The sequence below is a fragment of the Oncorhynchus mykiss genome, chromosome 11 (genome assembly GCF_013265735.2).
Source record: "Oncorhynchus mykiss isolate Arlee chromosome 11, USDA_OmykA_1.1, whole genome shotgun sequence".
In the NCBI taxonomy this organism is placed as follows: Eukaryota; Metazoa; Chordata; class Actinopteri; order Salmoniformes; family Salmonidae; genus Oncorhynchus; species Oncorhynchus mykiss.
This window is the reverse complement of record NC_048575.1, coordinates 41,590,984-41,605,023: the sequence shown is the minus strand read 5'-3', so window position 1 is coordinate 41,605,023 and position 14,040 is coordinate 41,590,984. Positions and strand designations below refer to the sequence as shown.

The following is a 14,040-nucleotide window of genomic DNA, read 5'->3' as shown; positions in this document are numbered from 1 at the left end:
GTTAATAAAATTGCTATGTGGCTAGTATTACAGAGATGAATTAATTCATCAAGAAGGAATCAATAGGCTACATAGCTTGATCAAATTCATTTACAATCAAGTCCTGCCCCTCACCTGCCGCTGAAATCAAATCTGTGTGTGTCACTCAACATTCCCCTCTCCTCCTCTCCTGACGATACTGTCTGCAGACACTAGAGTATATAGCATCCTGCCAAGCATATCTTTGCGCCATGGTGCACCTTGGAAGCAACCGCTTACTAGGGAGAAACCCACTGACAGATCTTTTTATGAATAATTCTGATAAAACGTGGGCTTAAAAATGAAGTTTAGTAATTAATAAAAAATAAAGTATAAAAATCTTATGGCATGAGGCCTCTGGTTGACATTGAAATTCATGGACTCACTAAAACGTACACATTTCATTTGATCGGGACACATGTACTATCTGTCCACAGCATATAAATACAACGGAATCATTAAAACGCTATGTTAGTATAAAACATCAAATACGGTCCAAACAGAAGAGATAAAGACACTAGGCTATAAACTTTGATTATTTCCAAACATTTTGAATTAATATAATTCTGTGTTTGAGTGTTTACTTCCTCCCCTCTTACTTAAGGACACTATGCAGCTACAATGTAAGACAAAGGACGCCTAGAGATAGATATACTGTGGCAACATTATAGAGAAAGATTGAGGTCCATAATGTGTGTGCGTACTGTAGTTGTCTCCTTACAGACTAACAGACACACCGCTGTCAGAGTTAAGAGTGAAAAGGGACCCACCGGCCCTCAAGGAGACCATACTGTACCCCACTGAGGCTGAGTTTAGGGGTATAGGATGCTGGTAGTGGTAGTGGTGGAGAATGGAGGATGCTGGAGGTTTTGAGGCTCATAACATCTCTTCCTTTAGGACGTCCTTTGAGTTGATGTTGGTCAGTTTAACTCTCTCATCCTGGCTCTTCCTGTCACGAACCTCTCCCTCCTGATGAAAGCCAACCATCAGCTGATAGACCACCACACCAATGATGGCGCCCAGGAATGGGGCGAAGATGGGCACCAGGAACCAGCACTTGTTGGCACTGAGAGAAAGAGAGCGAGAGAGTGAGAGAGAGACATATCCAAGAAGTTGTGCGAGAGAGAAGATTCTTTCTTAATCTTTCCCTCCTCTGCATTTACCCATTTGATCCATCGTCACCATCTCCCATTTTGTTTCATCGTTATATCAATAATGCACAAACCTCGAACCAGGAAATGGACACCGAGTGGTAGAATACATGTGAAGAGGGCAGAGAGGTGAAGAGAGAACCAGATGCATGCAGAGAGTGAAAGAGGATTGTGGGAGGACTCACGTGAAGACCTCGGTGCCCCAGCCTGCCAGAGCGGTAAAGAGGCGTGGCCCCAGGTCCCTGGCAGGGTTGATAGCGTAGCCAGAGTTGAAGCCCATGGACAGGCCGATGACCAGCACCACAAAGCCCACCGTGAAGGCCTCCAGGCCCTGGGGAATGGGATTGTTATGGGGGTCCACGATGGCCAGGATACAGACGATCAATGCTGCAGTGCCAATCGTCTGGGATAGAGATACCTCCATTAGCATGGAGAACTCTGAATATACTAGTAGTTCTAATTCCTGATCCAACCAGTTTGGGGGTTGTATGCGGAAGAACGGGGCTTACCTGGTCGAAGAAGCCGTTGACCAATGTGAGATGTTTGCCAGGGTAGGTGGCGAAGATGCCAGCGGTGGCGTTGGGCCCGGTAACAATGAGTTCTCCAGCATAGTTCAACAGAGCGTCTGAGAGGAGAACACACACACATTATGATATAACATCAACTATAACGAGGTGTTACGCTATACACAGATTCAACCTTAAGTTAAGACTTTTCAAAGAGTTGACTCCGACAGATGCTTTCCTGTCCATTCGTGGACAGTTCCGAGGACTCACCATAGTACAGACCAAAGATGATCCCGGAGCCCAGGAAAGCTCCCAGTGTCTGGAAGACGAAGTAGACTGGAAACTTTCTCCAGCGATCTCTCCCAAGCAGGCAGAGGGCAAAGGTTACTGCCGGATTGAGATGGCCTCCTAGGAAAAAACACGTGTTGACAGATTGTTAACATTAAAGCGGGACAGACATTTAGGATCACAACTTAGAGACACGACTCAGCCTTGGAATAACTCATGGTAACAAATCCGCTCAAGGAGAACCTCTACACCTAAACATGTTGGTGAGTTAATTCATGTGCATGTATTGCTGATATGAGGTTTGTACCTGATACCTGGCCACAGACCAGGATCCCTAGGGTGGCAGCGAAGCCGAAAGCAAAGTTGACAGTTAGGAACATGCCATGAGATCCTCCACTAAGCACCAGTTGAGCCACTGCACCACAACCAAACATCTGTCAAGAGAGGGAAGAAACAAAAATAAATAACATGGGTACCCACAAACAATGATCATCAACATTGCCTGTAAAAAAAGATTGTAAAGACTGCATATGAGGAACATTCAGTGTGTTTAAAGCCAGAGCAGAGCCAAACATTTACGCATTGCTATGTAAACACACAGACAGTTAACATAACACAGTGCCTTGCAAAAGTATCATCCCTCTTGGAGTTTTTTCCTATTTTGTTGCATTAGAACCTGTAATTTAAATTGATTTTTATTTTTATTTTGTGTAATGGACATACACAAAACAGTCCCTATTGGTGAAGTAAAGAATTGAAAAATAATTTGTTTCAATGAATATTATTTTTTTTTAAATGGAAAAGTGGTGTGTGTATATGTCTTCACCCACTTTGCTATGAAGCCCTTCAGTAGGATCTGGTGCATCCAATTACCTTCAGAAGTCACATAATTAGTTAAATAAAGTCCACCTGTGTGCAATCTAAGTGTCACATGATCTCAGTATATATACACCTGTTCTGAAAGGCCCCAGAGTCTGCAACACCACTAAGCAAGTGGCACCACCAAGCAAGCGGCACCATGAAGACCAGGGAGCTCTCCAAACAGGTCAGGGACAAAGTTGTGGAGAAGTACAGATCAGGGTTGGGTTATAAAAAAATATCCGAAACTTTGAACATCCCACGGAGCACCATAAAATTGAAAGAATATGGCACCACAACACCTGCCAAGAGAGGGAAAAACTCACAGACCTGGCAAGGAGGGCATTAATCAGAGGGCAACAAAGAGACCAAAGATAACCCTGAAGGAGCTGCAAAGCTCCACAGTGGACATTGGAGTATCTGTCCATAGGACCACTTTAAGTCGTACACTCCACAGAGCTGGGCTTTAGAGTGTCCAGAAAAAAAGCCATTGCTTGAAGAAAAAAAATAAGCAAACACGTTTGGTCTTTGCCAAAAGGCATGTGGGAGAATCCCCAAATATACGGAAGAAGGTACTCTGGTCAGATGAGACTAATGTTGAGCTTTTTGGCCATTAAGGAAAACGTTAGTCTGGCGCAAACCCAACACCTCTCATCACCCCGAGAACACCACAGTGAAGCTGTGGGGATGTTTTTCATTGTCAGGGACTGGGAAACTGGTCAGCATTGAAAAAAATGATAGATGGTGCTAAATACAGGGAAATTCTTGAGCGAAACCCGTTTCAGTCTTCCAGAGATTTGAGACTGGGGCTGAGGTTCACATTCCAGCAGGACAATGACCCTAAGCATACTGCTAAAGCAACACTCGAGTGGTTTAAGGGGAAACATTTAAATGTCTTTGAATGGCCTAGTCAAAGCCCAGACCTCAATCCAATTGAGAATCTGTGGTATGACTTAAAGATTGCTGTACATCAGCAGAACCCATCCAACTTGAAGGAGCTGGAGTAGTTTTGCCTCGAAGAATGGGCAAAAATCCCAGTGGCTAGTTTTGTCTTATTTCTTGTTTGTTTCACAATAAACAAATATTTTGCATCTTCAAAGTGGTCGGCATGTTGTGTAAATCAAATGATACAACCCCCCCAAAAAAATCTATCTTAATTCCTGGTTGTAAGGCAACAAAATAGGAAAAATGCCAAGGGGGGTGAATACTTTCGCAAGCCACTCTAGAGGTCACTCAAGAGGCTTTGTCAGTATACATGTTACACAAATGGATATCCTAGATTTACTACTTTTCATCCCTGAATGTATGTGCAGGTCAGAAAGGGGATACGATCATAATCAGTGAAACTGGTCGCCATGATGATTTAAATGGGCTCTATTGTGTATTAACAGGTATGAGGGGAGGAAATTGTGAAATTGTTGTCCGTGTTGACATTTGATGGTCCCAGGCCAAATGATGGGCATTTTTCAGAGACCGATGTATCTGATAAAAACAAGTGTACTACATATTTCCGCCCTGATATGAATATGCTGGCAGGAAACACTAGAATGGAAACAAGGATTGATGCAGTGAGAATAAGTCAGTTTCGGGAGCTGCTGTCATGGTCGTGAATTAGCTATAGAGGTGCCAAGGTGGTCATACCGCATTGTGGGTTTGCACGCCGACTTGTATATATGTGCACGTGTGTGTCCATTACTATGGGGATAACAGTAGTGTGTGGCATGTGCTGAAACAGCCTGTCGCAAGGCCCCCTGAAGCAGATGCATTGCTCTCAGACCACAGGGCACATTGGTTGAGATGAGCTGCAAGGAACTGTCGTCTCGACAGAAGGCTTGGCATCTAGTGGGTGGTTTAACATCGCTGGGGTCAGTGTAAACTCTGGCTCCTGATTAGCCCCGCGGGCCTCATGCTTCCGATTGGCTGGAAAAATACAACATCTTCAGAGGGGCCCATCTTTAGTTAGACATGAAGTTAAATGTCAAAGGGATCTTAATGTCAGAAGCATCTGATAACATGTCAGTATGGAGCCAAATGCCAACTGAATTAGCCTGATCAAATTTCACCAAAAGGTTATTCACTAAGATTCATGACGCCGTAAAAAAATGACTTTAAAAGACGGCATCTAACAGGATAATAACCTAAATTAAATCACAGCTCTCTAAGTGGACTGGTGGTGATAGCGGCAGCACGTCATGACAGCATTACGCCATGACATTACATGAATACATTGCACACTTACTCCCCCAGACTGTCAGGCAGTTCATGCTGTGTCCTCATTCTGAGTGTCTACCGATACACCTGGTCACTCATGCGTTCCCTTTTAGTGAACAGCAATGGAGGGAGGGAAGAAGTCACAGGGAGAGGAAATTCCAGGGTAGCTTTTGATGCCGCCAGTCTTTTCCAAAATCCAGATACATTAAGACTGTTGTTGGGACAAAAGGAAATGAAGAGTGAAGTGTGTGAATAAAATACTGTGTGAAGAAGTCGTCAAACTTTTCCCAGTGGAGCATCACTCCTCCTACATGGTAACATGGTATGGAAAGTCATGATTTGGGGTGGTAAGCCATGGTTTCGAGTGGCAGCGTGTGGTGTCTCATCCCTTCAATTTAAGTAAAGAATAGCACACAATGACTCTTTCATATAAAGAGAAAGCTTATTGCTGTTGTTTTCTCCCCCCCTTAGCTCTTCGGTTTATGTAAGGACTGCATTGTTCCCTGGATGGTGCACATGCACACCATCGCTGGGGCCAGAAGGACATGTGTCCAACCACCTGTCACACAAAGGTGACACAGGTAGTTCACTGGGAACAGTCGTCAGTTCAACTTTTAGTTTTGATTTACATTTGGTTAAGTTGTCAACTCAGGTGAATTCAACACGAAATCAACAACTAATGTCACCATGACATTGGATTTAGGTTCAAAGTTGTGTGAAAAAGCAACTTTAAAAAAATGTACGTTACTTTTTGTACATCCAAATCCTGCCATTGCTGAGATCTGTTCTCCATATGCAGGGTTATAGCTCTGTGCATGACAAACACACACGTACATAAACACACCCTGCTCATTCCTTCGCCTCCCTTTACCTGAGTATCAGTCGAGAGCGCCTGTCTGTTCACGCAGTCATTACATTACTCAGTCATTAGTATATCTTGACGACAGGTGATGTCTATATATGTCCTGGAGGGCGTGAATATATTTGGCATGTTCAGGTTTCACCCATTGCGCTGTTGCTGTCACTCCCAATACTGCAGTCCATGTTTGACATAGCACTTATTAAATAGACATGCCACACCTGCTACTAGTGCCTTAGACATAGACGTAACAGGCTTAATACACAGTGCTTTTCCATCCATGCTCCTGCTGGAGATTTACATCATTGTAAATCATCACTATTAGCAGTGCAACGCCTGTCTACGTCCATTAACAATCTTATAATAAAATGGTACTTGTAACGACAACGCTTAACCGGTGCAACGACTTTGACGCTTGTGTTACTTTTCCGACGTTGAAAGTTGGTCCTGTTTTAGCGAAACCAAAATGCAAGGCCATTTCTAGATGGACGTCGACAGTAGAGATCCTGTCGCAGCGTGAGAGAATGTACTGCAATAACATTAGGCAATGAAGAAACGCTTTGTAAAACAGGTGTGAGAGAGCCTGTGACCGTGAGTAAGACTGAGTCATCTCCCTAACAACTATTTTCTCTCTGAGCAAAGAAAGTGAAACTTAGCTGCCTAAAAAGCCTGCAGGTTGTCGGCTACACTGGCTGTATTATCTGGTAGGTGCTTAAAGTACTACTATCTATTTTCTTAAGTGGCCATTTACTGCTAGAGCAAGATAACAACAAAAAATGGCAGGGGTTGTTTAGTTTTTCTTGTTTGTTTATTTAACATGGTGGATGGCTAAGGTCTGTCAGTAACCGAGGGAAGATTTTATCTGTCAGTTCCATTAAAGCCAATTTAAAGCTCTACACACACACACACACACACACACACAACAATCCAATTCACATACCGCTCCAACAGATCCACAGATGGCAATTTCCCACCTGGACAAGAGGGGTACCTATGTGAGAATGCTGTTAATGGACTATAGCTCAGCATTCAACATAATAGTCCAATCCAAGATACAAGTAGGCAGCAACACCTCTGGTCACACTGACCCTCAACACGGGGGGCCTCACTGGGGGGGGGGGGGGGGGGTGATGCTGCTTAGCCCTCTCCTGTACTCCCTTTTCACCCACGACTGCGTGGCCACGCATGACTCCAACACCATCACGATGACACGACGGTGGTAGCACGACAGCGATGAGACAGCCTACAGGGAGGTCAGAGACAACAATCTCTCCCTCAACATCAGCAAGACCAATGAGCTGAACGTGGAGTACAGGAAACAGGAGGGGGCTCTGCCTCTTCCTCTAAGTAGTCAGGCATATCTCAGTTCTTTCGTTTATTATCTCTCCCTAACAAACAAGGTTCTAATGTCCAAACAATGGGGCGTAGCTAGCTAAAAGTGATGCTAGTAAAGACACTCCCCCTGGGGCAGGAAATATACTTGGATTGATTACCAGGTGTGAACAAAACTGAACAGTAAACATAGAAGTTATCAAAATGTGACTTTTATTGCAGAAATAACTACAGTCTCGAAGGGAATTAAACACGGTCAGGTTCTTTGTGAGTATTTGTTAACGTTTTGGCTTGCGGGTGCAGCTTTGCTAACATCGGTCTGTCTTATTACATTCATGAAATCTGAAGATGCTAATATGCTAACTCCAGGTTGTAGCCAGAAGTAAATAATGGATTATTGTGGATTCTGTCACCATGGACATTAAGACATGAATTACCCCTTTGAAATGGACCACACACACCTGCACAGTCTTGAAGAGTGCCTCTTCCTCCTGAAGAGATTTGACATGGGACATCAGATCCTCAAGAAGTTCTACAGCTGCACCATTGAGAGCATCTTGACAGGTTGCATCACCGCCTGGTATGGCAACGGCACCACCCTTGACCGCAAGGCTCTACAAAGGGTGGTGCGGATGGCCCAATACATCACTAGGGCCGAGCTCTCTGCCATCCAGGACCTTTAGACCAGGCGGTGTCTAAGAAAGGCCCAGAAAATTGCCAAAGACTTAATCATATCACAATCAACTTTTACCAGTTGAATGTAAATGATAGGAGACCGTTTGTGCTACTGTAAGGTCTTTCATACTAAATATTTTCGGTTCCAGGTGCGTAGGAATCAAAATGAGAATACCGGAAGAGATCGAGACCTGCATGTTGCAGGAATAATTCAAAAGCTGAGGCTAAAAATACATTCAAATAAAGATGTTTATTTGAACATCATGTTGCCAAAATGTTTATCGTGTAAGTCCAACATGCTTGGAGACAGCTTCTATCAAGCAATTAGACTGTTGAAGAGCTAATCGATGGCTACCCGTACTATCTGTATGGCCTATCTGCACTGTCTACCTGCACTGGCCATATCCACAGAAAGGAGAAAAGCTCAGGTAAAAAGTTAGAGGAAAACCCGGCAAAATCATCTGAAAAGGTAACTTTTTTTATTAAAAAAATGTACTTTGAAAATGTAGGGTAGGTTGTGTATATCGCTAGAGAAAATAAAATCTCATTTTTTTTCCTTTTTAAACTTTTTAAGGCAGAAAAATGTGAAAGACTATTTCCTTAGGGACTGTAAACATGCACCCCCCTCAAATACGACAGCAGGAGAGCACGGGGTTGCAAGGTGAATCCTGGATCATTATGCAGAGTAAAGATCATGTGTCCATGTTCTCGTCAACAAGAGCAATCATATTTTCATACACACTCAAGGAGTGTAATTTATAGGTGCCTATGAGGCTCACATTCCCGACCCCAGAGAATTTGCAAAGGCTAGCAGTGCAAAGGCTAGCAGTGCAAAGGCTAACAGTGCAAAGGCTAGCAGTGCAAAGGCTAGCAGTGCAAAGGCTAGCAGTGCAAAGGTTAGCACAAGCTGTAAAGCCATGCTGAACGTATCTAATGGGGTTAAGAACGTAGAGTACGTTCACTCCACATCTAGCTTGAAATATTGCCGATGGAGCAACCCAATTAGATCCTTTTGTATAACTCAAATGGTTGTTACGTTGTCAAGGAGGATGGTCACGTGTTTATGATCAGAGGAACACCGGTTTGAGACCGGTGTGGGGCCATGGAGGAAGATCTATTGTGAGCAGCTCACTAACGTTGGTTTCACTTACCAGTATCCATCACTCTCACATCTAGGTATAACAACAATAGTTGATACACAGGTTCTTGTTAATCCAGTAGTATTTTGTCTGCAGGTTTGAATACGCACAAACTAATATTTCTTGTGGCAACGAATCATCACAGTGAAACATGCAATCTACTCATCTGAGAAAGGCTTGAGTGAGGATAACTTGAACATCGATATGGCAAATTAGGAGTGAGGTGAAAAGATGGCAGAGCTCTTACCACCAGGATGAGGGTACCCAGACACTCTGCCATGGCCTGGCGCAGCAGCAAGTTACGGATCTGGAAAGTATGTGCCAGCTTGTCCATGAATATCTTCTGTTTTCCCATGGTTCAGTGCTGCTCAGCTAACCTCCTGTATTATGACTGGGTGACAGCAGGTTGGTAGGTCCTACTGTGTGTGTGTGTGATGGCTAATGCAGTGGCCTCCTCTTATAGGACCTGGACCTCCTGTGGTTCCTGCCAAAGCCAACCCCCACGAGCCCTCCCTACTCTCTCGCTCTTACTCACTCTCCCTCTTCTCCCTTCCTCCGTCTCTCTCTCTCTCTTTCTCTCGTAACTCCCACATACTCTGATCTTTCTCACTGATTCAAACTCAAACACACCCTCTCTCTGTCTGTCTCTCACTCTCTTCTCCTTTTCGTCCATCCTGTTTTATTCCTCTCTACCTGAAACTTTATCACCATGTATTTTTGCTGCTTTGTCTGGTTTGAATAGAGGAGTGAGTCATTATATCCCCATAACTGCTCAAAAGGTTTGCTTCTAACATGAATAACATTTTGTCTATTCTGTTGAGGCACTGGAGTACATTGCATTCCACTTGACTCTGACAGTACAGATAGCATTCACTTCTTGATCAAACATGATCTACCTTCATGTTTTTTTCTGTTATCCGCTATATCCCAACATTGTTTTTATATTGCAACCAGTGTTGGGGAAGATACTCTGAAAATATAGTTTACCAAGCTATCAATGACTTGACACTGGAAGAAGTAAACTTCACTAAAGTTACCTTTAAGAGGAATTATTAAGAAAAAGATACGTGAAGTTACTTAGAGAAAGTAGTTCACGATGCACAAACTACTTTGTCAAAAATCATCATATCTAAATCTGAAATGTCATAGAATACAAATTGCAAGAACAGATCACTCTGGAGTCAGATGTTAACAGAATGTTAGTTTAGCCAATTAAAGACAAAAAGTGAGAATTAGGCACACAAAGTGTTTCAAGTGAGAATTAGGCAGGTCTGATATCAAAAAAGAAGACATTCTTGCCTACTTCACCAATATTTTATTTTTGCAAAAAAAAGTAGTGTGTGCTTCCAGTAGTTAGCTACATCACTACATGGAAAAAAAAGTGATTAACTACTGAAAACAATACCAAGACTACCACCACGCTACTGTAAAATGTAAATACATTTCTCGTTGAACTAAATGTAGTTCACAACTCCCCAACACTGATTGCAACACGATAGAACATTTTGTTGTGAAGTAGCAAAGCACACAGAGTGAAAGTAGTCTACTTAAGTCAAGACTTCCCTAATATTAGAGGGTCTGCTCGCCTGAGTTGTGATACCTCATTATAAGCTGTAGACCATACCATTTACCACCACAAACAACTGATGCTGGCATTAAGACCACACTCAACAAGCTATATAGGGCCATAAGCAAACAAGAAAATGCTTACCCAGAGGCGGCACTCCTAGTGGCCAGTGATTTTAACGCAATAAAACTTAATTCTGTCTTACCTAATTTCTACCAGCATGTAACCCGTGCAACTAGAAGCAAACATTTTTTTTTGCACCTTTTACTCCACACACAGAGATGCCTACAAAGCTCTCCCTACCCCTCCATTTGGTAAATCTGACCACAACTCTATCCCCGATTCCTGTTTACAAGCAAAAAACTCAAACAAGAAGTACCTGTGAAATGCTCAATACGGAAGTGGCCGGAGGGAGTGGATGCTATGCTACAGGACTCTTTAACTAGCACAGACTGGAATATGTTCCGGGGTTCATCCGACGGCATAAAAGAGTTTATCACATCAGTCACCGGCTTCATTAATAGGTGCATGGTCCACACAGTGACATACGTACATATCCCAACCAGAAGCCATGGATTACAGCCAAAATTTGCACTGAGCTAAGGGCTAGAGCTGCCGCTATCAAGGAGCTGGACACTAATCCAGACGCGTATAAGAAATCCTGTTACGCCCGCCGATGAACCATTAAACAGGTAAAGTGTCAATACAGGACTAAGACTGACTGTCCTGGATTCCCAGGACATGTCATTTGAGCACGAGCCGACCAGCTGGCAAGTTTCTAACCAGACATTTTCAACCTTTCCCTGACCCAGTCTGGAATATCCACGTTTCAAACAGAACCTAGTCCCTGTGCCCAAGAATGCCAAGGTAACCTGTCAAGATGACTATCGCCCCATAGCACTCACATGTATAGCCATGAAATGCTTTGAAAGGCTGGTCATGGCTCACAACACCATCATCCCAGACAGCCTCAACCCAACTTTAATTTGCATACCGCCCCAACAGTTCAACAGATGATGCAATCTCTATTTCACTTCACACTGCTATTTTCCCACCTGGACAAAAGCAACACCGACATGAGAATGCTGTTCATTGACTACAGCTCAACATTCAACACCATACTGCCCTCCAAGCTCATCACTAACTTAAGGACCCTGGGACTGAACACCTCCCTCTACAACTGAATCCTGGACTTCCTGACGGGCTACCCTGGAGGTGGTGAGGGTAGGCAACAACAAATCCACCATGCTGACCCTCAACACGGCTGCCCCTCAGACCTGATCACAGACAACGATGAGAAAGCCTATAGAGAGTAGGTCAGAGATCTGGCAGTGTGGTGCCAAGACAACAACCTCTACCTCAACAAGACAAAAGAGCTGATAGTAGACTTCAGGAAATGGAGGGCCAAGCACGTCCTCATTCACATTGACGGGACTGTAGTGGAGCAGGTTGAGAACTTAAAAGTTCCTTGGTGTCCACATCAATAAGGACCCATCATGCTCCAAACACACCAACACAATCGGGAAGAAGGCACGACAACACCTCTTCCCTCTCAGGAGGCTGAAAAGATTTGGCATGGGCCCTCAGATCCTCAAAACGTTATACAGCTGAGAGCATCTTGACCGGCTGCATCACTATGGCAACTGCTTTGAATCTGACCGCAAGGTGCTACAGTGGATTGTGTGTGTGCACCGGTACATCACTAGGGCCGAGCTCCATGCCATCCCAGGACCTCTATACCAGTCGGTATTGGATAAAAATTGTCAAAGACTCTAACCTCCCAAGTCATAGATTGTTCTCCCTGCGGTACCAAAAAGGCACCTGAACAGCTTCTGCATCCAAGCCATAAGACTGATTGATCGAGTTGATCGAGTGGCTACCCAGACTATTTGCATTGACCGCTTTTGTTGTTGTACTGACTCTCTTGCACTATGCACACTCACTGGAGTCTACCCACACAGACAGTACATATGCTCAAACACACACACACGCTGATGACAAACACATAGACTATAAACAGAGCAGCATTGTGTCTATCCTGATTGCCTAGTCACTTTTACCCTCGTATTACCTCATACCCCTGCACATTGACACGGTACCGGTACTCCTTGTATATAGCCTCGTTACTATTATTTTATTGTGTTACTATTTCTTTTTTTATTTAGCAAATTGTTCTTACTTTTTAAGTCTGCATTGTTACAAAAGGACTCGTATTTCACAGTAAAGTCTACAACTGTTGTATTCGGTGCATTGATAATTCATTCATACAGACAAGGCTACTCCTCCATCTCTCCCCGAGTGACATTCAGGAAAGTTCTTACCCTAATTTGGCCTGATAATCAAATGCCTATTTTTTCCAAACACTGTCATGAGATACTGTAGCACAAAAATGTTGCACAATCCGTAAACGATTGCATTATGTTTTACGAAAACACATTTCACAAAAATGTCACCTATTCCAAAACTGGATGTATGGCCACGTGAGGAACTGCAGGTGAGTAGTTTGCGTAGCCTACTCTGAATGACTGAGTAAACTGGTTAACGTAAACAGTTAGAATCCAAAACACACGCACGCAAAAATACTCACTTTACTAGGGTAGCATTTACCATAAGACCAATACATCTCATAAAACTCCATCTCAACCTTAACAGCTGTGAAGCTTTTGCATTGACAGTGCAAAAACTATAGAGTTACTCACCTTGACTACACACAGACACGTGCTAGACCAGCTCCTTCTAAGAGGCTATAGGAGGGTTGGTGAACCTGAGATCGAGCGTGTCTGTGTGTCATTCCTCATATGGCCTTACATCCACTTTTGGAATAGGTGACATTTTTGTGAAACGTGTTTTCGTAATGCAATCGCTTACAGACTGATGATGGAAATAGCCTCTTAGGAGCTGGTTCACTACCCACCCTGATCAAGCCTTTTTGGACAACACTACACTTCAGCAGGTCTCACATCTCATCACTACTTCAGCATCCCATAGATGGGCTCATTTTCCCCCAAAGTATTTGTTCAATTAAGGGACAAATCAAATCAAATTGATTTATATAGCCCTTCGTACATCAGCTGATATCTCAAAGTGCTGTACAGAAACCCAGCCTAAAACCCCAAACAGCAAGCAATGCAGGTGTAGAAGCACGGTGGCTAGGAAAAACTCCCTAGAAAGGCCAAAACCTAGGAAGAAACCTAGAGAGGAACCAGGCTATGTGGGGTGGCCAGTCCTCTTCTGGCTGTGCCGGGTGGAGATTATAACAGAATAATGTTCATAAATGACCAGCATGGTCAAATAATAATAATCACAGGCAGAACAGTTGAAACTGGAGCAGCAGCACGGCCAGGTGGACTGGGGACAGCAAGGAGTCATCATGTCAGGTAGTCCTGAGGCATGGTCCTAGGGCTCAGGTCCTCCGAGAGAGAGAAAGAAAGAGAGA

At 43.7% G+C, this 14,040-nt stretch overlaps 1 protein-coding gene across 3 annotated transcripts; it reads right to left on the bottom strand.

Moving 5' to 3' along the window:
* Positions 1–308: 308 nt before the first annotated feature.
* LOC110535708 (aquaporin-3) lies at positions 309–9,488 on the bottom strand. Of its 3 annotated transcripts, none has more exons than XM_021620898.2 (6): positions 9,285–9,488; positions 2,271–2,397; positions 1,946–2,083; positions 1,679–1,794; positions 1,355–1,572; positions 309–1,084 (listed from the first exon to the last, which is right to left on the bottom strand). In XM_021620898.2, the coding sequence occupies exons 1-6, from the start codon at positions 9,390–9,392 to the stop codon at positions 895–897; spliced, it is 897 nt and encodes a 298-aa protein (XP_021476573.2). In that variant the 5' UTR covers positions 9,393–9,488; the 3' UTR covers positions 309–894. The 3 variants fall into 3 exon arrangements, with proteins under 3 accessions (XP_021476573.2, XP_036791381.1, XP_036791380.1); XM_036935486.1 differs by lacking the exon at positions 9,285–9,488 and adding an exon at positions 5,061–5,707; XM_036935485.1 differs by lacking the exon at positions 9,285–9,488 and adding an exon at positions 2,794–2,824.
* Positions 9,489–14,040: the final 4,552 nt, after the last annotated feature.

Coding starts and splice junctions, on each gene's coding strand:
- LOC110535708 (XM_021620898.2), bottom strand. CDS start 9,392: ATGGGAAAACAGAAGATATTCATGGACAAGCTGGCACATACTTTCCAG. Junction 2,398..9,284: donor TGGGTACCCTCATCCTGGTG/GTAAGAGCTCTG, acceptor CTCTCTTGACAG/ATGTTTGGTTGTGGTGCAGT. Junction 1,573..1,678: donor TCAACGGCTTCTTCGACCAG/GTAAGCCCCGTT, acceptor TCTCTATCCCAG/ACGATTGGCACTGCAGCATT.